The 25,010-nt window shown below is 41.6% G+C and overlaps 2 protein-coding genes across 3 annotated transcripts in view; one reads left to right on the top strand and one right to left on the bottom strand.

The window, feature by feature from the left end:
* The window catches only part of LOC146868603 (endogenous retrovirus group PABLB member 1 Env polyprotein-like), a 349,779-nt gene that overhangs the window by 131,336 nt on the left and 193,433 nt on the right, over positions 1-25,010 (bottom strand). The window lies entirely within an intron of this gene.
* Positions 150-24,204, top strand: TNFSF15 (TNF superfamily member 15). The gene is made up of 4 exons (XM_085611978.1): positions 150-429; positions 9,433-9,478; positions 10,081-10,122; positions 21,383-24,204. The coding sequence occupies exons 1-4, from the start codon at positions 211-213 to the stop codon at positions 21,790-21,792; spliced, it is 717 nt and encodes a 238-aa protein (XP_085468104.1). The 5' UTR covers positions 150-210; the 3' UTR covers positions 21,793-24,204.

The following is a 25,010-nucleotide window of genomic DNA, read 5'->3' as shown; positions in this document are numbered from 1 at the left end:
TACATCTTCCTTTGAAATCCAAGTTTCTGCTGTAGGCGGGCCGCTCCCTCCGTGACAGGGTGACCTTTGTTGTGGGGCGGGCATATACAAGGAACTCTTACCGCACTGGGAAGCGGTATTTAAATAGGACCGCCTGCGCCAAACAAGGCACAGAGGGAGTTGGCTGGGAGAGTCTAGGAGGCCCGCTCACTGACGCCACAAGCCCCAGCCATGGCAGGAGGAGCGCAGACGATGCTGCAGGAAGAGAGTGGACTTGTGCAACAGACTGGAAGAGCGCAGGCTGAAGAGAACCTGCGCCCGAAAAGAGTCAGGAAAGCCCTATTGGCTGCGGCTGGCTGCCTTCTTGCCATGTGCATCCTGGGAGTGCCCACGGCGTACCTGGTGAGGAGCAATTCGAACGCAGCGAAGCAGAGCGCGAGCGCCCTTCAGGTAATGGTTAACTTTCATTGGGCGGGTAATAGGTACAATAATAAAGCCAATGCCAAGAGGCGGCTTCCGGAAGCTCATTGTTAATTGTTATAAACTCTGCGCCTCGCTACACTTTCGATGGTCGGCAAGAACTGCACAACTCGTGCAGTAGATGTTTTATGCATGGCACGTGTCTTTACAGGGTTATTGAATGCGTCGCCGTCTACGGGTGAAATGCAACCGCACCTGTTACGTACTTAACAACCTAAGGCTCTCGTTACGAATAACCCAGCCGAGAATGCGAGAATTATTGCACCTTTAAAATCCAATGCCCTGGGGATTGGAATATTAAAGGTGCGATAACCATCGCCTACGGAAATGTTGTGCCCGGGCGAACGGATTTTGACAGGTGCGAAACTCATCGCCGACATTACAAACTGGGGAAGTCCTGGCATGTGGTGGTTCCTGTGGAACTCAGGATTCCGATCCCTGGCCTCTCATAACGAGGGTCCTGATGTATACTCGGGGCTATTGGAATTATGCCATTGTGCGACTGCGGCGTTTTTTTTGCATAAATTTAGACTGGCCGCATTTGCCACATAATCTATCATTTGCAGCATAATCTGCAGATTTTAACAAAACAAATTGTTTCTAGATCATACGGTTTAAAAGTTACAAAAAATGTAGAATCGTGTTGCTGTGCAGCAGAAACCCATTTGTAAAGCTTGACTGGTCATTTTTATGTTGCTTATATCGATATTTGGGTGTTAAAACTGGCACTAATGAGTTTCAACCAGTGCCCAGTGTTAACAAGTGTAAAAATGACAAATATTTAAGTAGTACTATCACAAAAAGTGCCGCATTTCGCTGCATAATTTGCCTTTTCTTACCGCATAATTTACTCAACACTGCTGCACAATTTGACCCTCCCCTGCCACATAATTCCAGTGCCTCTGTGTATACTTACCCAGAATCGGTGTCCTGGTCTGCATACATTGTACCACGTTACATTAGCTGGCAAAAGAGAGGTATGGTTAGCTGTCTGTGGCAATTTGTTATGATCTGAGAGTTTGCTCTGCGCTCTGATGGTGACAAGTTACAAGATCGAATCACCACGACCTCTAAAGACTTTAGCATCTGTGAAATCCGAGGGACCGTTCTGCTGTGGTATGCCTGAACTTTTAGCACCAACAGAATACCTGTCCAAGCAACAAACCGGTGATAACTGCAAACAAAAGGCTATATATATATGGGGTCTGTACGCTGATGCTGTACAATCAAGGCAACAAGAGAGATAGCACAGCTGCCTAAAGTATGTAAAACACTCTAAAACTGAGAGTTACTACTTCTTAATACTTTGTGTGATACTTGGATATCTTCTAGTTACCTTAATTATGACTGAGCTGTGTGCAACCTAAGAAGTATTTTGAAGGACAGTTCCACTGTCTAAGGATTGGTCATTTCAAATATGTGTAACGTGGTCTGTGAAATATTCTCATTTCCCAGATCGAGTTTTAGAGGACAGACCTATGAAAAGGCATCAGATTTTAAGGATGGAAGGTAGTTTTATTTTCTTTCTACATATGTTTATGCTTTTTCTTGTTTAAGTATTATTATGCACAAGGCATATGCATATAAACCAAGAGAGCCAATAATATGAGATTAAAGGTTCGAATAAAGCAAAAACCCAAAGAAGCTATTAAAAATGGGAAACTGCCACTACAACGCAGCCGTTTCCACGCATAACAGTAACCACGCATGCATAACATTGCATGTGTGGTTACCACGATTGCCTTTACCACGCATACCTTTACTACGAGATACGTAGTAAAGGCATGTGTGCTAAAGGTAATATTAAAAAAGGGAGGTTGGGGGGGTCTCCCCCCCACCAAAAAAACCCAAACCTGATTCCATCAATGTGGAGGCAATCGCCGTTGTACCGTCGTTAGAGAAAACGGAAAGACACTTCCGCTTCCTCTTTACGACGTGCAACACAGATCGGAAGAGCTTCCAGAAGAGAGAACATAGCGAGGTAAGGGGGAATTTAGTTTTAGGAATTAATGAGGGGGACACAGAGGTATTATTAAAATAAAAGAACATTTACCACGAAAATGCCTTTACCGATATGCGTGGTAAAAGCATTTTCGTGGTAAATGTTATTTGTGGTAACGGCATTCGCGTTGTAACGCATGCGTAGTAAAGGCATGCGTTGCAACGGAATGCGTTGTAATTACATACAATAGGGTGACCAACCGTCCGTAAATTTCACGGACAGTCCGTAATTTCGGCCGTCTGTCCATTGTCCGTGAAGGATTCTTTAACGGACGCCATTTATCCGTAATTTTAACCGGGCACCGGTCGCACCACACTAAAGCCGGCACAGCTTCCACCCACCTCCCTGCTTGACTCCGATGCTGTTGAGGTCGGGTGTAACAGACGCCCATGCAGTACCAAAGCTCAGATACCCAGCAGCATTGGAGAGGCACAGCGGGATGGCAACCCTCACACCTTCAGCCCTTGATGAGCTGTTAAGAGGTGCTTGAAGGTGACTAAGAGGGAGGGGCTGCAGCTTCAGGCGCAGGGGCATCTATTCAGATGCAAACAGCCCTGAATGCGTCATGTCTCTGCAATTTAGAGGGGCCTCACACATTCCCTTTCTGCCCAGGGCCCCAAACATCCTAGAACCGGACCTGATTACCCTGAGGCAGCACGTGGTTCTCTTCACAGAGCTTAATTACTGTCACTAAATTGTAAGCAAACCTCGGTTCTGCAAACATGCAGTCTATAATGTAATAAAATAAAGAAATGGCACAATCGCACCCACACTGATTAACAAAGTATGGAGGACAATCAGTTAAATCAGTTCTCTTGGAGTATCTCATTTAAGTACTGTACATCACAGTGGGGGATGGCAAAACTAACATTTTGGAAAGAGAGCCTGTCTTCTCCTTGTCTTGGTCAGGAGGGGGTGAGGAGCCCTACCCCACCCTGGAGGGGCCAAGATGATACTTGAATACTGCACGTCCACCCCTGTGCCCACCCTGGTGGATCCTGTTCACCCTCCTGTGATGGCTCCTGCCCCCCCAGTGATGGCTCCTGTCCCCCCCATGTGGTGGCTCCTGTCCCCTCCTCCGCCTGTGATGGCTCCAGTCTGCCCCCCCCCCTCTGTGGTGGATCCTGTCTCCACCCTGGGTGTCTTCTGTCCCAGTCCTGGAATGGCTCCTGCAGCGAGGGTGAAGTTCTTGATGGGCCTCTCCTCAAAAAGGCTCAGCTCAAAATTAATATGAAAAGGTGAGCGAGTGAGTAAGTGAAAGGATGGGTGGATGGCCGGATGAATTAGTGAAAGGGTGAATGGATGAATGAAAGATTGAATAGATGGATAATGAGGGAGGATGGATGGATTGATGAGTGAGTGGAAGGATGATGAGAGAAAAGGTAAATAGCTGGATGTATGGGTGGAAGGGTAGCTGGATGAGTAAAAGGGTGGATGGATGAGTGAAAGGATGGTTGAGTGAAAAGGTGGATGATGAGTGAGTGGGTGGATAGATGAGTGAAATGATGGATGGATTGATGAATTGATAAGTGCAAGGGTGAATTGATGGACGGATGAGTGAAAGGGTGGATGTAAGGATGGATGAGTGAGTGAAAGGGAGGGTAGATGGACAAAAGGATGAATAGATGAGTGAAGGAGTGAAAGGATAAATGGATGAGAGAAAGGATGGATGAGTGATAGGGTCAATGGATGGATTCATGAGTGGATGAGTAGATGGGTGGGTGGATGGAAGGAAGGATGGCAAAGTGAAAGGGTCGATTGAGAGAGAAAGGGAGGATGGATGGATGACTGAAAGGGTGGATGGGTGGAAGGATGAGTGACTGGGTGGATGGATGGATGAGTAAGTGAAAGGATGGCTGGATGGGTGAAAGGGTAAATGGCTGGATGGATGAGTGGATGGATGGGTAGAAGAGTGGATGGATGAGTGTACAGATGGATAGGGTGAAAGGGTGGATGTATGGATAATGGATGAGTGAAAAGATGGATGAAGGGATGGATGAGTGAAATGATAGATGGAAGGATACATGATGGATAGGTTTGCAAATGGTTGAATATGTGTGGATATGGCTGGGTTTACTTATATACTATTGCGCGACCGACTCTGATGTGTCTGTAAAACTTACCTATTGTCCTGAAGTTTTGTCCTGAATTTTGACCTCCTGTCCTGAATTTGTGTCCTGAATTTTGACCCTTTGTCCTGAATTTTTACACTCACTGTCCTGAATTTGCACCAATGCCAGTTGGTCACCCTAACATATAACCATTCAAAATCTGACATGCTATTCATCTTGATATAAACATATATAACGGGAAGTCGCACTTTACTAAATCTGTAACTTTTCTTTTAAATTTTGCTGCTAAATTAGGCAACAAACCTGTGCAAGAGATTCTTACTATTTACAATGCAAAATGTGTCTCTGTTACTCTTTCCAGGGCTGGCATTTGGGACCATTCCAATTTTAACCATCTCCAGATGGCTGAGAATGCCCTCCTTAAGAAGCTGTTGTCAGCGCGTAAAAGCTGGTCCACTACAATATGCCATTCTTAATTGGGGGTTAGGTTTTTATCTGACCTGATCAAAATCCAGCCAATTCTACTGTGACACAAGGAATGGACCTTCGAATTTACGGTTTTAAATCGATCACTAATTGATTCCCATCTTACACCGTGGTTTAAATTTGTTAAGCAGTTTTTATCAGGCATTGGCAATGGGTAGTATTTTACCACAACTGAAGCAGCATGTAGTGTTAACAGAAATCATTTTAGGAAGCTATTTGTACACTTACTTGAAGATCGAAGGCTGACTCAGGAAATGACGAAACCCAGTGTTATTAAAAATCAGTTGCTTCTTGTAACAAATGGTGTGCAACCACATCATAGCCTCGTGCAGAACTCTCTGCACAGGTTTTGTCTAACTCACTTTAGATTAGACATTTTCCAGCGCCTAGTTAGCTTGCCAGTAATTAATGACTGGTCAGATGTTTTGATCAATGGCCCCTGTGACAATTTGTCCACACAAGGCACTTTTCACATCACCCTTTTCTGAAAGTTTTATGATATTCCATGAGACACTTTATACTGCCTATATTAGGAATGATGTGCCACTCTGCGCTTTTTGTTTAAACATGATTCAGTCATAATTATGTATTTGAAAATGTAGTCTGTACTGGACTGTATGCTTTTATGGTTTTTATTAGAACCGAATAAAGCTGATTTTGATTGATTTGATAGATGTGTGTATATATATATATATATATATATTTCTCCAAGGTAGACTAACTCATATATGCAAATATTTGAAATATTTGGGTTAAATTAATTGAATACATGTACTGCAGGTGCATAAGAACAGGTGCTCTGCTGTGGACTGAGCCATAGGAACCCTTTGTATATATATCATTTTGCAGCTCTTGAACCTTCAGTTGAACAGTGTCATGCAACCGGCATGAGCTGGCTTCATTGCGCCAGGTAACACTCAACAAAAACCTAGAGATATAATATTTGTTGCACTCGCTGCTAGAGTACAGGATGTACACACTGGGGTTTAGCCTTCTGGGCAGTGGCACAGTGTAGGAGTATAGGGCGATGAACACCCTAGGTTCCGCTTGTTGATTCGGTGAGGCTTCCCTTAGGTTTCTGCGTCTGGAGGACTTCTGGCGCATTGAAGTTGCTGGCTAGGAGTTTTTCCCTGCCACGTTATTGTGTTTTAATCCTGGTGCTAGATCGTCCCTGTCAATCTGTGCTTCACAGGTGCTTAAAACAATAAGTACATACTTGCACGGACTGCGACTTCCCCGCCTACCAGTAACAAAAAAATTAAGTATGATGAACTCCATTGAAATAAATGCTGACAACACAAATGATGCTCTGAGATTTCCTATATATGTATTGATATAAAGAAATGTGCATGGATCTAAAGTTCTGTGGGTGCCTTTATTGAGAATCTGCACCAAACCTTGTGTTTTGAAATCCGCCCTTTTGACTTTAATTTATTAATAGATATTTATTTTTGAACAAACTGTCCTATCAGATACAGAGTAATAAAGTGGTAATGTCAGTTATAGAAGGCAGAGTGGTTAAATAGATCAGTGATGGAGGTAAATGGCTCTAAATAGAACAATTCAACAACAGTACATTAATAGTGTTAGTAGAATGGCTCAGTGAGCTAAATGCTTCATGCTGACAAATGCGATGTTTTGTAGGTCGAGAGTTTGAGTTCCAGGTAGACAGACTCAGCTGTGCAGCATTCCGAGGTCAGACAGTTAAGTACAAGAAATAGATTATAGCATCATGTGTTAATTTCAGAACTTAGAAACTGCAGTGATGAGGACTGAAATATAAATATCAAGTTAGCATTATACATTATCAATGCTTGCAGTTTCAAGTGCAAGTGAGGAAGAATTTTTTTGTAAAGGTATATAATGTTGTGTCAAGTCTGAAATGAAAATAAGAACCCAAACCCCAAGGTTAAAATTTTAGCCCCCAGACCACATCCTTTTATTTTGAAGGGTCCAATTACGAGTTTGGCCTTGCGGCACTGGGTCCGCTGCACCGCCAAACCCTTGGTGAGGCCGCCCCCTGAGATTACAAGTTATTCTCATGTCTGGCAGGCTTTGTTTTTGATGTTCTCACGGCGGTGCCCTTAAAATTGTTTCCTCTCCACCAAGGTGTAAGAACCTCCATAACACCGCCGCCAGAGAGGAAACTCGTAATATGCTTGGCAAGACCACATCGCTTCCGCCAAGCATATTTTGACCCCTTGACCGCCACAACACCACCAGGGAATGGCAGTTTCATGGTAACTGCAGCAAGGCTGTGGCGGTCGGACTGCCTGACTCATAATTGGGTGGTCATGACAAATATGTTGAGAAATTATGGTGAACCAAGAAAAGTCTACAAAGCTGCAGGTTGTTTAAAAAAAGGAATAAAATCAGGAATGGCCATCTGTGAGTGTGCAGCTATACCTTGCTTTCAGGTTTATTGATAGGATGAGCTACTATCTTGATGTAACTCTGGTCCTTCCTGAATCTCTTTCTTTACCACCTCTGAAATGCTGTATCACTTGGTGCTGTATCAGAAATTGTGCTAAAGTTTCTTTGTAAAAGTGAGCCGGGGGATGCAGATATGCCACTTCACCACTCTACTCCTACGTTTCATGCACATCTCAACCCTCAGTTACATGCATTTGAAGTGATTTCGAGGATGTGGACTGGGTTTGACCCTTTATCTGTAGGAGAAAGCCTTCCTTGTCCATTTCAGATTTCAAAGCAATGCATTTTGTGATCATGGAGGCAGGCTATAGCCTGAAAACAAAGCCTTTTCAAGTACAGCAGGTGTACTATCAGACCAATGATCTTGGGTTGCATTTGTATCACATCTATGTAATATATTTCAACCAGTTTCCAAATGGGGTGGTACATGTAGTGTAGAAATATGCAGTAAGCTGCTGTGGAGTTTTGGGTGGGCAATATTGGTTGTGAGTGTGATGTCACCTAGAATTTAGTTTTGGTGGTGACTACCTTCTTGCACTGCCTTATCAGTGGTACTAATGGCTGAGTCCATCAAATGGGACCTTTGTAACATTAATGTGGCATTTCTAATTGGATAAGACACACCGTATTTGTAAGCAAATGGTTGATGTCAGTATCCCAGTGCTCGCGTATATTCTGTCTCAGCTGTTTCATGAGTCTTCAAACGGACAATGTCCCACTGAAACTAAAGGTGTATTTTGTTGAAGGATCCGCTCCTCAGATCTGAGGGAGAAACGGCAAATAGCAACTACTCTTCTGAAAAGGTCATAGAGAGCATGAAATAATGCCCTTTGTGGTCAGATGTTTGCACAACAAGCACTGTAACTGCTTGTCGAGTCAATATTGCTCCAGGTACCAAATAGTTCTTAGACATTTATGTTGTTTAGGAATAAAATAGGAAGGTTGCCATTTTGTCCGCCACTGTGTCTGCTTTTACACAAAGAGAGCAATGCCAAGCTATCTTAAAATCTGACCTTGCCAAGCACCTGGCAGATGCTTAATAGTTAAGGGCTTTTTTCCGACTGTATTATAATTAGATGAGATGTGATCTAAAAGCGAAGAACATCCTGTAAAATGAGCACTCACTGACTTCGTTGCTCGTGGTTCTTACTGGATTAAAAAAACGCATCTCCTTCATTTCTCCTCCCTGTCTCTGATCACATGTGTTGGATGTTTTGCATCCCTCTTTCATTTCCATGCTAAGTTGTCTAATTGTGTTATCGTTTCTTTTTTCTGGTCCATTAAGTGAGTCTTTTCTCTTAGAGCCTGATTACGAGTTTCGGTGGTCCTGGAGCAGGGGGCACGCCATTGCCCCACTCCATGACTGCCGAAACTCACAGCCGCCCGCCCACCAGGTTACAAGTAATTTTGTGGTCTGGCGAGAAGGCGGCGTCGCAATACCACGGCAGTGTTGTTTAACGGCTCATTGTGAGCCTTACACAGCACCACCGCAGGACCACCAGTGCTCATTTCTGCACGGGAAGGAATGCACCATGTTGTGCATTAGTTTCCGTACAGGAACTTGGGGTACAAATCAGGGGGGCACAACATGCGCCCTCCAGCATGCACCCCCATGCACAGGAGCAAGAGGGGCCCCGTAGGCACCCTTTCTTTCCTCACTGCCTGCAGTTACATGGAGGAAGAACCTCCATAACACTGCTGGTGGTGAGGGAAGTTGTAATATGCTTGGTGGTGCCTATGGGCACCATTAGGCATATTGCAGCCCTCAGACCGCAGCGGGACCGTAGGGAATGCGGTTCCCTTGCAGGTGCAGTGGTGCTATGGTTGTCTGACCGCCAAGTCCTAATAGGGTGGTCGGACTGCTCCGCCCCGTGAGTCTGGCGGTACTCGGACCGCAAGATTCGTAATCAGGGCCTCAGTGTTTGAAAGCTATTGTTTATATTCCAATTTACCATAGTGCTTTATTTTATCTTTCTATAGATTCAGACTCGAAGCCTGCACGCTCCCAGGCATCAACCGAGTAGAGGTAAGTTTTTTGTTTAGAACCTCTTTAAATTGACACTAGTTCCTATGGTCGCTCCTGCCTCTTCCCCTACCCTTTCATTGAGTCCTTATGCCTCAGTAATCAAAAGAGGCACATCACATATTTTCTTGCCCTGTGCCTCATTGGTCTTCTTCTCCACAATCCTCCATTAGAGTCCATGATATCCTTATTGCAACTGCTACATGGCCTTATCTTCCGCCTCCTCTTTTGCTTTCTATGTAGTCAGTAGATATATGAAAGCATCAACCGGATATCCACACACTATCTGGTTCATCAGTAGACCAACTGGATCCCTTCCACCCGGGTCTTTGTCTGATGTCAGACATTGCCTCTAGGTTTTGGTTCTCATTCTGGTACCTCAGTGCCTCATGCTTAACTACAAACATGAATGGCAGGAAAGGGGACATCGACAAGCATCTGTTTGGGTGGTGCAATCTATCAACATTTTAAATAAATTCTCGATGAGCGCTGTTCTACTTTTATGCACTGTCTTTCACCACATATATACTAATAATTAAAATGCCACATAATTATTATTTTGGCTGAATACCTATCCAATGTAATTTCCTTATTTCTTCTTGCAGTACGTCATCCACAGGAGGGTAAGCCCAGAGCACATCTCACAGGTACACATTTTTTGGATTTATTATTTTCTCAAAAGGTCTATTTCAATGTATTACTAACGATAAATGCTTCAAACCATTTCCATTCACCAATACAACTTCATAACAATTAATTTCAGTTGGTCTTTTTAAACCTTTATTGCTCCTTCTTTGGCCTGTAGTTCCCCTTGCCCATTCCACTGAGCCCACTCTGACACACCTGCTATTGTCAGTTATAGACAACCTCTTGTTTGAAGCAAGCACACATGTATAAATTGGAGCAAACTTTGAGGACCGCCAACTTCTGTTCTTGGGAATTCACAGCAGTGACTTTTTAAAACAATTAATGGCGCATTCAGTAGGTCTGGCCTACAATTTGAGCCCTGGTGAAAGCATTATAGAAAATAAAGAGTCAGTGAAAAAACAGAACAAAAAGGGTTTGCTTTCTGTATGCAGTGCATCTACCAGATATGGAATTTAGGGGTATATTTACTAAGAAACTCTTGGAGCTCAGTGTTAAGTCAAGAAGGCTAATGCCGCAGTCCGTTCCAAATGCAGGGAGGCACCGTATTCACAAGCATACGGTGCACCCCTGCTTTTCCCTTAGCACTGGCGCTAAATGTAGCTGCCTAGTGCCAACACAGGCACTCTTGCACCATTAACAATCCGTAATGTTGTTTTTTGTAACTTCTATGTATGCTTCAGAATGCAGCACACATAAAAGTTGCAACTCGTCATTTTTTTAAATGATTGTTTGTGAAGGAAGGGACACCTTTCTGGACATAATCAATGTTTTTTGTTGTTTCTATGTGTGCGCACAAAGCAGCACACATAGTAACAGCAAAAACAAAGTGAAATATAGCATTTCTCCTCGTCGCCAAGTTAAGACCAGGTTGCCTGGTCTTAATTCTGGCGCTGCTCCATATTTATGCCCCCCTTGTACATATGGGACAGCATCAAAATCAATAGGTGCTGCGGCGGTACGCCCACTGCAACACCCATTGCCCACCCCTTTCACTTTAGGCGAAGCCCCTTCACCAAAGAAACGTCGGAAAAAGTCATGTTCCTGTGGAAATAGGGGTCTGTAAATATGCCCCTTAGTGTTTGATGATTCAGTGTAATTTCGAGATGACAAGTAGTCCCTCCTCTATTGTAATGTAAACACTTCATGGGTTGGAGATGGTAGAGGATTGATTCTCTTTTGGGATGTCCTTAATGGTTGCATCACATCTGGAAACGTATTGCTCAGCTATGTGAAAAGGAAGTGATCAACTTCCATTACATCAGAGCAGCAGAAGTCTAAATCTGCAATTAAAAGGCAGAAATAATGTAGTTAGATAATTCTTACCAATTACTTTTAATTAGACTGAGCATTAACTGTGGAGTAAACTACTTTTTACGTTATAATCTTTATCGTTTTATGCACAAAAACAAAGTGGAATGTGTTATTTAATATTGTGTAACTTTTGTATTAACACAATCTGTTTGATTTTAATGTCTATGTATGCATTGGTTTTAATTAATCAATCATAATACACTTACCTTATCTTACCTTACCTAGTAGACCACTTCTTAATTGAGTGCACCTGCTTTGACCTTGGTAGCCACAGTCAACCAGGCCAGTCACATAGAGTTGTAAGTGTGAATGTGTTCCAGTCAGTGACATTTGGCTGGGAGGTTTGACATGCAGACTGTTAGTGATAAACCATGGTAAACAATGCTTTCAGAATTGGCACTATTTGTGCTTACAGATTAATTATCTTTTCGGTGTCTACAGTAATTCCTATAAATGCTACGTTTTGATCTGCATTGCATTTATGTAAATGTAATGACTATTGCCCAAGTCAACGAACAATCGCTCCAGGAAAAAACAATTATGTTCCTAAATGATGGATTTTGCATCATTAAAAGGCACAAACATTGAAAAATGAGTTTCTCTTATGTGTCAATGGGCTCTCCTTTGTTAACCCTATGGTGCTATGGTGAAATTCAATAAAGTCAATAGTGTTCTACAGGTGTGGGTATCCTAACGTAGAGTAGTAGATCAAGACACATGCCAGGTGTTTTAGAATAATATCTTTCTATGCAAATGATTTCCATTTTGATTCATCAGATGTAAAATATGTTTTGTGGATATCATGAAAATCTGACAAGGACCAGATCCTCCTGAAGGTAGATAGGAGAGGTTTTCTGTAGCTCGTCTGCCATACTGTCTTGTCTGTTGGCAGGGTATGATGTTAATGTCCTCTGGCTCACTTTATTGCCATTAGGCTCCACATCGCTCTTCTGTCAATCTTTTTTCATGCTTTGAGAGATAAGAGGTTTGTTGCAAATTAAACAATACGAATATTATGTAAGTATCTTAGATGGCACCAAGCAATCCGTAAAAGATAAAATATTATGTTTAATTTATCATGTAACATATTCAAATCACAATTAATCAAAATGGTTTAACTATTTTTGTGCAGCAGATGAGATTATTTTGTTACAAATTTTCAATGTTTTATCAACTACTCTTGTCTTTAAAATGACAAAAACCAAGAATTGACTACTGTATTGTGCTTTACTCAGCTTACCAGGGTACAAGTAGTCTGTCCTGCCAGGGCCTCCTAGAGTGCCTTGGCACTACTATCCTCAAAGTTCAGGAGGAAAGACCTTATTTCTTCTCTTGGCCGATCTTTTCATTGTTTTCCTGAAAGGGAGTAGACATGTTTTAAGTTAGCATGCTCAGACTTTAAGAGCCTGATTACGAGTTTGGCGATGCCGCCCCGGGTCCGCCCGCCGCCGCACAACCGAACCCGTGGTCAGTCTACCCATCAGATCACCAAGGCATCCCAGTCTAAGTGCCGTTTTTTGGAACATGAGAGGATGATCGGCTGCTAAGACGGCAGTTCTCGATTAGGAGTTTATATGAATATTTCATTAAGTTTATTATGAAACATCGGACCGCCAAACTCAAAATAAGCCCCTATGTCATGTCCTTCATACAAATTGTTTGGCCTTAAACCATGTAATTGTGCACACTAGACCAAAAAGGTGCCTTAAAAAGTGATTATACAAAAAGGAGCAGGAGAGGGAAACAAATCCCAAGGCTACCCTCCAATCAGTCAATTCAAAAACTAAAAAAAGCCCTAGGAATATTACACAAACCTAATCATATTCATTCCTTCTCTGGGGACCTTCACTAGTAAGATAAGTGCAAACACTAGTGCAAAGCTACAGGAACAACCCCATGTATGTGTCAATGTATAAAACATGAAAGACAGGTCAGTGCCAAGGAAAACACCCAAACAAATTCAAGAGGAATGTTGTGTTTATGTGTGTATAGTTAATCTAATTGCATTTTTTATGTACAACACATCTCATTCAACTCCCAGAGGACCCCTAATTGCCTTACATGCTGAGTCAGCAGACTTCCACAGGAATCCTATGGGTAACGTAATCGTCAGACAATAAGGTCTATGGTAGGTGTACACAGACATGGCTCATAAAGGCCTATCTCTCAGTTTCATTCATCTAGGATAGTACCCTCCCTTTCCTTTACACCTGACAAAGTGTACCTACAATAAAAGGGCATTAAAAGAAAAATAGGAACATGTTTCTGAAAAATCTGTCTCTGTCATGCACTACAGGGCTAGGCATTTTATTCTAAATATTTTTGGGTTCTCAGTGTAAAATATGTCACCTAACTTAAACAGATTTTAATTGAAAACATTGAAAAAAAATTGAAAAACAGAACCCAGTGCGTTCTTTATTCTACTCTATGTTCTTCTGAGGATTTTCATTGTTCATGTTGTGATGCACATACTTCTGGAGGAACTGCTTTGGAACGCTGTATTCCAGGTGTGACTCAGAGAGGTCAGGAAGGAGGAGAGCAGTCACAGAGGTAAGAGGAAAGGGAGTCAGATATAGTCCGGGAGCAATCCTGTTTAGGTGTTGGTCCTGCCCTTAACTGGCACAGTGCCGTCCTTTCGGCTCTTATTGATCAGGATCATGTGGCTTATGAATGCCATTGAGTTTGTTGCTCAGCCAGCTCAGTTTGTGTGTTGTGCCTGTTTAAGAGTTTATGCTCCAGACGGGCACCAGTTCTGCACACCCAGAGGTGAACTGCCCTGTGTGTCATTTGGAGGAGGAGATATGTGAAGGAGGAGAGGTATGAGATTGGTTGAAGAGGACTGAAGTGCATCCATTGTCTTATGCTGCAGAACTGATTTTGGTTGGCTCTCCTTTCAAATGTCTTTTCCAGGCAGCTCTCTAGACACAGCCTTTGCTTAGTGATGCCTCTCCCAGCATGGTGGTATCCTGCCAGGAGCGCCTATGTAGAGGCACAAACAGTTGTGAGGTTTCTGTGCTTGGATGTCAGCAGCCCAACTGAAAGTGTAATGAAGGAAAACAAAAGGTCAGGCCTCACCAAAGAATCACCTTCACCTTGAAAACAGAATCTGCAGTCCCACACCTTTTCACTTCCATTTAGCACTGGGCAGTGCTTCAGAACATCTAATTAGCAACCCCTTACGAACAATTCTTTGATTTTCTAAAGGGAGTCCAGAGACCATCCTTCTCACCTCAAAGTCTGATCTACATCCATCAGCCTATAAAATGCAGACAGTACACTTGCCTTCCGAGGGGGAACTGTCCTTGCCCTCCATTTTGTTCCATGATAAACTGTGGATGTCAAAAAAACGGATCCCATTTTGGTTTGTAATTAATACTGTGAGTCAAACTTGAGGATAAACATCAGAAGACATCCCCTCCAGCACTTGCAGATTCTCCGTTTGAATGTTAGCATTATTCCCCATATTTCATCATATTTCTATCATCTTGACATTAATACTTCATTTGAGTATAGCTGAAAACTCACATTATTTCCCTCAATATATGTCCAACCATTACCTTATGCTTCCAAACCCTGAGCTGGTTAGCTGTCCTTTATGGGACAGTGGTCTAGTAGTAGCCTAAGAGTGGACAAACTATTTTCTTGATTCCACTGTCATCAAAAATACCTAATAGAGCACTATCTTCACATGCAGATAAAGTTGTTTCTTTCTACATTTTTGCAAGCTATCTCACAAGGCGTCCTGTAAACTCTGAAAATCAGGAACACTATCCTTTACTTAAAAACCTCAGATTATAAATTCTTCTTTTTCTTTTAAATGGCCCTCTTCTCCTTTCCATCCTCAACATGCCTTCTCTCTGAGCACAACCTACCTGCTCAAAGTTGCACACATCTAGCATAATCTCTGTTTCTGCACACTGCCCATTTGAAAGATCAAAACCTCTTCTTTGAAAGCAACCTAGCAATACCTAATCCCCTCTAGCTCTTTTAATTTCACCATCCTTCTGCATGAACTCACATAACCACTGCCCAACCACTAATGCTCATACCTAACTGCTCTTCATTTAATCTACCACAAAAAACCTAAGGAAATGTATGGAATGGTTTTGCCTGAGCACACAAAACTAATTCCAGTAGCCAACTATCCAAAAACAGTGGACTAACCACTAAGCTTGGGTTCCAGAGCAGTGTGCTGCCCAGTGTACAGCACTTCAACAACTCATCAGGGGTAGTAGGCGCTATATAAATGCAATTACAATTGCAATTACACATGTAAACAGGCTTTTTAGCAGTGCGGACACTTTTTTTAACTCACAAAAGTTTAGTTTGTACTCGTATACTTCATTAAGTCAGTAGTGAGTGTGTGTTCAGTTGTTTAAAACTCACATATTTGTGGATTTTCAAAACATTTGTGGGGAAGAATATTTTCCTCTGAAAGCAAAAAAGTATAGCAATTCTACCTACACTCCCTGAAACATGAGACGGAGAAAGATTTGCAAGTGTTGATTACTACAGCCAACAAGGAGCATTAGAAAGTCCAGCACCACACATGGCTAACCACTGATAGCGCAACACCCATAACATAGAAAATGTTATTGTTATGTTATTGAGACTTATACAGCTCACAGCTACTCCAAAGAGTGTCCCGCCGCTAAACAGATATAATGGCACCTGCACCAATGACCTATGCAGATTGTCGGAAGAGCTAGTTTTTTTAGTTTTTTCTTAAAGGTGAAGAGATCACGAGTAGTGCATAGCTCCAAAGAGAGTTTATTCCATGTGACCAGCCCCAGTATCTGCCGCCTGTTCTAAGCCGGCAGATTTTTGGAACTCTAGCAAAGTGTTCAGAAGAAGAACGTAAAGTTCTGGAAGAAACTTAGTCATGGATCCTCTCGCTCAGATAGCCAGCCCTAGAGCCATGTTGAGCTTTATGTACCAGGACCATGGATTTAAATAATATCCTTTTTTTATGGGAAGCCAGTGGAGGGCCTCCAGATGGGAGGAGATATATGTTCTCTGGGAGAGATTAAGAAGCAACTGGGCTGCCGAGTTCTGTACCACCTGGAGTATGCCTAGGAGGTACTCCAGTAGTCCTAGAGAAAGAGAATTCCTGTAAGCTAATTTAGAGGTTATTAGCGCTTGTATCACCATTCTCTTGGAACACTTGGAAAAAAGGGGGAGTCATTTTTTCAACATCCGAAGCATCCCAAAGCAAGAACCTATAATGGCCTGGATCTGTGGTTGAAAGGAAGGGCACATTCAAATTTGACCCCTAAGTTCTTTATTGAGCCCTGTTGAGGGCCCGGAGACGGAGCATCCTTCATCCGGAAGGATCTCCATAACTGTGGTGTAGATCAACCAAAGATCATAATCTCAGTCTTATCTGGGTAGACTTAACTGATTAATTGGCAACCGCTGGAACACCTTACAGAGGCAGTTTTTAAAGCCTCCCCAGCAAACTCTTCTCCCTACCCACAAGAAAAGAGAAGCTGGGTGTCATTTGCATATGAAATTACTTGAGCTCTCTAAGACTCCGCCTATACAGCTAATGGTGTAAGATAAACATTGAACAGAGTAGGGCTTAGAGCCAAGCCCTGAGGTATACCAACTGTCAGTAATAGAGGCATGGACATAAAATACAACCCAATGGTGAAAAAAGGCTACATTAAAAATATTTATTTATGATTTTTAAAGATATCATAAATGTGTTAAAAAGTGATTGATATATATATATATATATATATATATATATATATATATATATATATATATATGAAAATAAATATTTAACAATAAAATATGTAATTACCTTTTTTTAACTAGACAATAAATCAAACTATTTTTTTAAGAAAGAAAATTCAATGAATTTCAATTGAATGGACACATAACTTTTTAAATTATTTAATACATAATAAGAAAATATAAAAATACTTTAGGTGGGATTGATGTCAATAAATGCATGTAATAATTATGTAAAAAATAAGGTACTAGCTTAAAGCTACTACTAGTACCGTTTCACATGTAGGCAATGGTCTTTGACACTAGGACAGAGATCCCAAGTAAAAAATATGGTTTTGTTATTGAAAATTATTCAAAGAAATTAATGAAATGAGTGTAAAAAAATATATATTTTTATAAAAATTACCTTAATTTACATTGTTTTTAAAGTGTGTTAAACTATGTAAAATGTAAATAAAATATGTCTTATGTTTAGATCATTTTATTTTTAGTTCATTTTTAACATTAGATTAAATTCATGTCTATTTTTAATAATTCAAGTTTAATTTAGTTAAAATAATTTATTTTAGTTTAACTTTATTTGCTTTGGTGGTTGGAATGTGTGGTGCTTGACAAACTCCAGCTCTGAGCTGTAGTACATTTCTTACTGTTTTTGGGTCCTTTTTGGTAGTGGAAATGTTAGAAGTGCAGTGTGTGAATAGGAATGGGGCTACTGTTTTGTGGCTGGGACGCACTTCTATCTGTATAGCCCTCCTTAAACGTCAGTTAACTCCACCCCTTTATTTGTAAGTATTCTCCATTAACCAGCCAGTCTCCTCTATCAATATTATATTTATCAATAAAACCTATACTTACATGGGTGGGGACTCCACAGTTGGGCACAGATCTCCACACACAAAAAGTTAGAAGAGGTAAAGGCAAAATCTCCACAAGTAGGTTTGTAAGAATAGCATTTTGTAGTACATTAGTAGCACTGCTATAGTATCATTAGACATACGACAAAATGCAGTTTGAGAATAGGCCCCAAAGTTCTCAAGAAAACTGCACGTGCTAATTGAGAAAAAAATTCAGCAATTCTGCCAAACCTTAATAGGTATGAAACAATAGACCCCTTGTGTGAGTGTTGATTTTGGCTTAAAAAAGCAGTAGCTTTACATGTTCAGGCTGCTTCTGATTGCTTTTGGTACAAAAAGCACTTTGAAAAACAGATGTGTTGTTTTAAACAATAAGGGGCTTATTGCGATGTTTGTCGGAGTTGCCACCGATCGACACCCAAGAACTTAGGCGTCAACCTCCAGTTGGTGGTTCTGACCACCTGATTAGGATATGACCGAACACTGTTCGGTCACATACTCACTTTTCTCTATGGGAGCTTGTGTTATGGCTGTATACCGGCCGTAATTTAGGATCCTATAGAAAAATGTGTGTGTGTAAAACCCTGCACCCTGTGGCAGGCACCCCATGGTGCCTGACACACATTTTAGTGTATGACAGGGGGTACCCCAGTTAGACCCTAGGCCACCAACCCTAAGCTGTGGAGCCAAGGGGGCCCTGTTAGGGGCCCACAAAGTCGCTGTGCGACAGCTTTTCCATGTCGGAAAGGCCAGCAAGGAAAAGCTGTCAGAAAACTACATCGTAATCCCGACGACAGATACGCCATCCATATTGTGTTATGGTGCGGTCCCGACCAAATGGAAGACTCCGAGAGCCGGTCGGAACCGTGTCGGAATGACCGGCATGTTTACGTTCCGACCGCCGACATCGTAATTGGCCTCTAAGTGTACGCATAGACAATGAAGCTTATTATGTAGATCCTCAGAAACAGCAACTAAAATGTTTCTGCTGTGGACTAGTTCATTGTCACTCAGTGAAGTTCTGAATAGCTGATAGAATGAGCTATAGGGTTCTCATGGGAACTCAATGGGAAACCAGTGTTCATAAGCATTTGCAACTTAGTATTTCACTTGAAGATAATGTTAGCTGCTTTCGTATGTTATAGTGGGAATGAAGAATGATGCAACAGACCATCGGATGAGCCTTTCACCATTGTCTGATAATGACCAGACAGGATGGATACATACATTTTTGTGTTTAATATAAATATTCCTAGGTTAGAATTCAGTCAGTCTAGCAGACGCTTTGCAGCACCCATTCCTTAGAAATGCTCTGAGAGCTTTATGCTGATCCAGGCTAATTGCTTTGTGACTACCTCCTACCTTTACACTGTAAGCTACTGCTGATGGTGTTTCCAGAGCCTTCTTTGGGTATACAGCAACTGCTGTGACTAATTCCTGGTTGGGACAAGACTCGGACAAGTTTTCCAGAAGTATTCTTCATGAGAAGTACACTAAACGTTAATTGCCATTTCTAATTGCCCCTACATATTCTCGCTCTTTTCCAAAAGGACTATTTATGGGTTCTGATAGGTTAGAATCTATTAGAGTAGAGTAGGGATTTAGGTAAAATTCTTAATGGAACACGCAGTGATATATATCTGTATGCTACTAACCATTATTTTTCTCGACATTTCTGTAAACTGGTTTAACTAACTTAAATTTAAAATAAAGAGAATACGTCTCAAACCACAAATTTAAAAAGATAAATACAACTTTTAAAACTTACTTAAACTCCCATTATTGAATGAACATGAGAAGCAGTGTTGAAATTTGATATTGATTCATGCCCCATTCTAAAACGGCGGCAAAGATTCAGTCGACCTGGACAAGATCAAAGCGCAGAGTTGGAGACCATTGTTGTAAGTTAAAAGGGGTGAAATGATTATAAACTACTCCACGCCAGCACTTTATATGTTCAGGCTGCTTCCGGTTGCTTTTGGTACAAAAGGTCTTTGGAAAATAGATCTGTTGCTCCTGATACTCGTGTGATTTTAAGTGGTTGACATTTTGGGCCTCATGTAGGTACCTAAATACCGGTTGGTAACGGCCGAAAATCGGTAAATATCCCGTTACCGACCTGTATTTAGGCAATTGAGATGTAGGTGGCAGGATTTCAGGATTCGGTAATTTACCGAATCGGAATTTTAAGAAATCGGTAAAATACCGATTCGGTAAATTACCGATTCCTGAAATCCTATGTAGGGGGCACTCAAGTGAGTGCATTTTTTGTTTCTGGATTCGTTATTTACCACCTACTACAAGTTGATGGTAAATGACGAATACCTTTGAAAAAACAAGTTTGTGCTGTTTGGAAAGTGCCATGTGGCAGACATACATGCCCTTAGGGCATGTATGTGCGCCACATGTGCACACATGCACGATTCAGGGGTGCAACAGGGTGTCAATGTGACACCCTGCCACCCATGATTATGCTCCCCCTATTACCGATTCGGTATTTACCGAATCGGTAATAGTGAATGGCTTCCCATTCATTCCTATGGGCCTGGAGGCCCATAGGAATGAATGGGAAGGGATGCATTATTACCGAATCGGTAATTACCGATTCATAAATACCGAATATTACCGATTCGGCAATAATTACTGAATGTTTACCTACATTCTATTTACCGATTCATAAATACCGATTCGGTAAAATTCGGTATTTATGAATCGGTAAATAAAAATTATCTACATATGGCCCTTTATCTCGTAAATAATTGCCTGTCCATGTAGAACCCATCTGTTTTCATTTGTTATTCACAGAGGACAATGCAAATTTCCAGGGGGTTGTCACCCATATTTCTGTAGTATACTCTATACATCACCATATGTTACAATAAATATGAAAATGAGCAAGAAGCTATTAATATCTTTTTAAAGTGAGTTTGATGCATTCCTTATGGCTAATCCTTAGGAAAATCCTCCTTATATTGCTCCGTGCCAGTTTACGTTTCCAAATAGTCTTACTAAGGAAGCCTAAATTGAAGATCTTGCAATAATAAAAGTATGAACATGAGGAGAGTAGGACAGGCACAGCTGTGTCTCTGAAAAAATGTGATCAAGGAATTCAGCTCCACACAAAGTGAGAAATTCTAAGTTTGTATAAATGCTGAAGCTGGAATTGTGTTTAGGAACAGTCATATGGATGGTTTTGGAAAGCTACACACAACCGCAAGCTGATGTCGCTGCCTGTGGTGTGTAATACTATAAACAATCGCAGGCACTTCTGTCCTATGGTAGAATTTGAGTTACAGTGACTGATGTAAATGCTTTTTGCCCTATCTGAACTGTGCCTTTCTCTCTTTTGTCTTAGTCCGGCCAGGTGACTGGCCGAAAATTACAGAAAGTAATGCAGTCCAGTGGGAGGACACAATAAGCCTTGCCTTCAACAGGAACGGAATGACCTACATGGAGCCATACTTGCAAGTCCCACTGTCTGGGGATTACTTTATCTATGCTCAGGTTACTTTCAACCACAGGGCTGAAGAGGCCAAGCCTATCTATCTGCGGATTCAGAAAATCAGCAGGAGCTACGGAAAGCTTGAAGACCTCCTGGTCAGCACAGAGCGTTCGTGTGCAAATTGCAGCTGGGCCCAGTCCATTTATCTGGGGGGAGCGGTAACCTTGGAGAAAGGAGATTTCCTCTTAGTGAATACAAGTGACATAAAAATGGTGGACAAAAGACAAGAGCAGAAAACTTTCTTCGGTGCATTCTTACTATGAGCAGGAGAAAAATTCTTCCACAGCTTTAGTCTTCTTTTCCCGGACTCTCTCAAAGCACGCTACGCTAATCCATTTTCCTATTCTTTTCCCTCTTCTTTGGTACTTTACTATCTCAGACAAAAGAGGGTTGCACACAGATGGATTGTGATTGTGCCTTGGTTGTATCTAATGTAATTACCCTTTTGTGGCTGTAGGTTACTTAACATTCAGACATTTTACTGTTAGCAACTACATTGCTTTCGAGGACACCTAAAGTGATCCTATAACTTCAGGGTGAAAAGAGGTGAATGGAGAGCTCCAATTGCTTCCAGCTTCCACGCTGTGCGCCTGTAGCACTAGGGTAGAGACACACACAGTTACAATTTTGTGATCAGGTAGCTGAAGGTCCCTGCATGATCAGTACAGCTTCCAGTAGGGACTTCTTACATAGATGGTGTAAGTGTGCGTTGAATCAGCATGTCCCTCACATTACACTCCTGTCACTCCAAGGGACTGAGTGGTAGATTAAAACTCTTGGTAGAAATGGCTGATAGATTGATATGTTGAGCAAAGAGTGCAATTTGCCTATTTGATCCGGTACTGGGCTCTCCTTAGAACTATTGGGCGAGTCCTGCATCCAGATGTGAGATTCCAGAGTATTACAAGTTATCTTCGAGGTATGGGGAATAACAGGAGAATTCGGCTTCCTACTCCTCTTGCAGGGCTTTCGTCCACTCTGGTCCATTTAAACACATAATTAATTTGCGATGTTTGTCTCAGTTATACGGGCCCAGGGAAGAGACCCTGGGGTGGGGAATTCTGATGGAAACTTCCCAAGAGTCAGTTTTTCAATAGCACTCATAATGAGTGCCTAAGACCTGTGATTTTAATTTATTTGAACTAAAATCACTGCTTCGGCTGGAAAACACGAGTGTGGCTTATAGGGAAGTTGGAAGCAAAGTGGAACTCCAATTCCAAAAAACATTAAAAAAAAAATCACAATAGATTGTAATTCTTTTAGCACATAGCTTACACACTACTTTTCTTTCGGGTGGCCGCCATACTCATGTCATTATGGGCAATTTTCCAGTCCTGGGCTGTACTGTTACTGCCTAATTTATTCTGTGTGTTGTACTCTTGGTTTACCTCCGTTTCGGTAATTACACTTACACACCTGAAAGTAATGATGTTTAGTTTAAAAGTTCAGGGCTGGAAACTGTGTCCGCAACGAGATCGAGATAGCTGGTTACCCTACTTGTCTTCCATGAAGCAATTCATTAATGTCCCTTCTATGAAGGGTGTTTCTAAAAAAAACGTGCACACAGGATAACAGGAGATAAAGCCAGACATCAATGTGCCAATGGCTGAAAGACCTTTTGACCTTGACAAGCTGTTGAGCATGTATTTCATTACTGCTGTGCAGGACGATCAAGCAACCACTCTAGGAGTGTAATGCTGGACCCTTCAGGAACTGATGCTCAGGGGGCTCCCACTAAGTGGTCCAACAGGATACTAATATATTGTGTACTAAATATTGTCTGTCAAAAAATCGTGTGTTCTAAATAACATTTGTATTTGCCCCACTGTAGGTAATCCTATAAAATCTACACTCAATAGGCCGATATATTGTCAATGATATTAGGGAAACAGTATTCTAACAACCAAACAGTCCAGTCTGCCATCTGTGGGGCAGCAAACCTCGGTGAATGTTTAAGGGACCGCTAAAATATTTTTCCCTATGCTATGGGCTTGCAAGAGACATCCCTTCTAGGGCCAAGCACTTACACACATGCAGACTTAGTAGTCTGCTTATAACTTGACTTTCCCCACCCTGTCACCTTCTCCAAACTATTTCAGTCGTTATTAAGTAATGTAGGCTTTTTTTTCTGTGAGCCTTGTCTTCAACACTGCCCGCTGTGGTAATCTAGACACGAGTGTCGGAGCATCTGCTCTTCGTTGTATTGTAATGTCAGCAATGTTGAACCATTTGTTATTGAGTGGGGTAACCATGAAGCACTTGCTCCCACTTACAGCCATGTTGGTGGGAGTAGTATCAAAATGATGGTGACCAATGTGTGGGAAACAAATTCAACAAAAATATGATTTGGGCAAAGGCTGTTGCTTACAGCTTTTGGCTATTGGGTCTTTGGTAACAGTTTGCATCACTACTGCTGCTTTTCCCCGCCTATACAGACACACAAACTGTAATTGCCTTGTTGATTAGCCGCTGCTTTCAGCACTGACACAGTGATCACTACCGATTTGGGATTTTAGTGCAAATGTTCTAAAAAAGGACAAGTTTATTTCGAAAAATATGATTGTTATTGCACTTTGGTAACTTTCAGAAAACAGTAATGTCTTTCATTGTTTTGATTTCTATACCACTGACAAATTAAATCTATTTATGAAATGTGATTAAACACTTAAAGCTCACATTGGTCTGTAATAAGCCTCATTTCTAACCTTGAATGAACTTTATTCTAAGAAAGCCTTTTCTCAAGGGAGTACCATCCTATGAACACTTTGCAGCAGCACAATGAGCAGGTCGTTGTATAGTAAAATGTCTTTATAACCAAGTCTCTTGTTCTCATAATGATGTGCAGAGATGGGGAATATAGAATAACTAAACATGATCTAGAATGGCAGGTGCAAACTATGGGAAAAGTCTCATGTTCTTCTTGGGGAAGTGAGGGCAGATAGGATCCTTGGCGTGTGTCAAGGTGCCTGACATGCAGCCAACCATATCATTCTATTTACTTAGCCGAAATGACCCAATACATATCAGAGAGGTTCAGCCATGGCTCGGACATATACCTTGCTGGCCAGTGAATGTGAGTGAAAGAGCTGCATTCATGCTCTAACCATTTTCCCAGTAACTCAGTTCAACTATAAATTAGAACCTGTTGAGCAAGAAAATAAGCCCCTACCCCGCCCCCCCAACCTTTTGCACCCAGCCAACCTAGAGCTGTATTCTTTAAATCCAGCCTGTAGTGTGCAAGGCCACATCTATTGTTTGCTTGGAACGGACACCTACAAGTTCATTTGGGGTACAAGAAAGACGTACAGGAATTGGAAGATCAGTTTCCCATCTCTTCTAATCGAATTCCACATAACCCATGTGCAACATTTTTTAAACCATAAGAACCAAGTGACTTCTGTGCACCACCTCAGGTACCATATTTCCAACCACCAGAATTCATATTTAATGGATAAATTACCCACATGCTAAGAAACGTCAT

This window comes from Triturus cristatus, chromosome 1_2, assembly GCF_964204655.1.
Source record: "Triturus cristatus chromosome 1_2, aTriCri1.1, whole genome shotgun sequence".
NCBI classification, from domain to species: domain Eukaryota; kingdom Metazoa; phylum Chordata; class Amphibia; order Caudata; family Salamandridae; genus Triturus; species Triturus cristatus.
Note: the sequence above shows the minus strand (reverse complement) of the source record. Positions and strands in the feature narration are given on the sequence as shown.

Coding starts and splice junctions, on each gene's coding strand:
- TNFSF15 (XM_085611978.1), top strand. CDS start 211: ATGGCAGGAGGAGCGCAGACGATGCTGCAGGAAGAGAGTGGACTTGTG. Junction 430..9,432: donor AGAGCGCGAGCGCCCTTCAG/GTAATGGTTAAC, acceptor ATCTTTCTATAG/ATTCAGACTCGAAGCCTGCA. Junction 9,479..10,080: donor CAGGCATCAACCGAGTAGAG/GTAAGTTTTTTG, acceptor TTCTTCTTGCAG/TACGTCATCCACAGGAGGGT.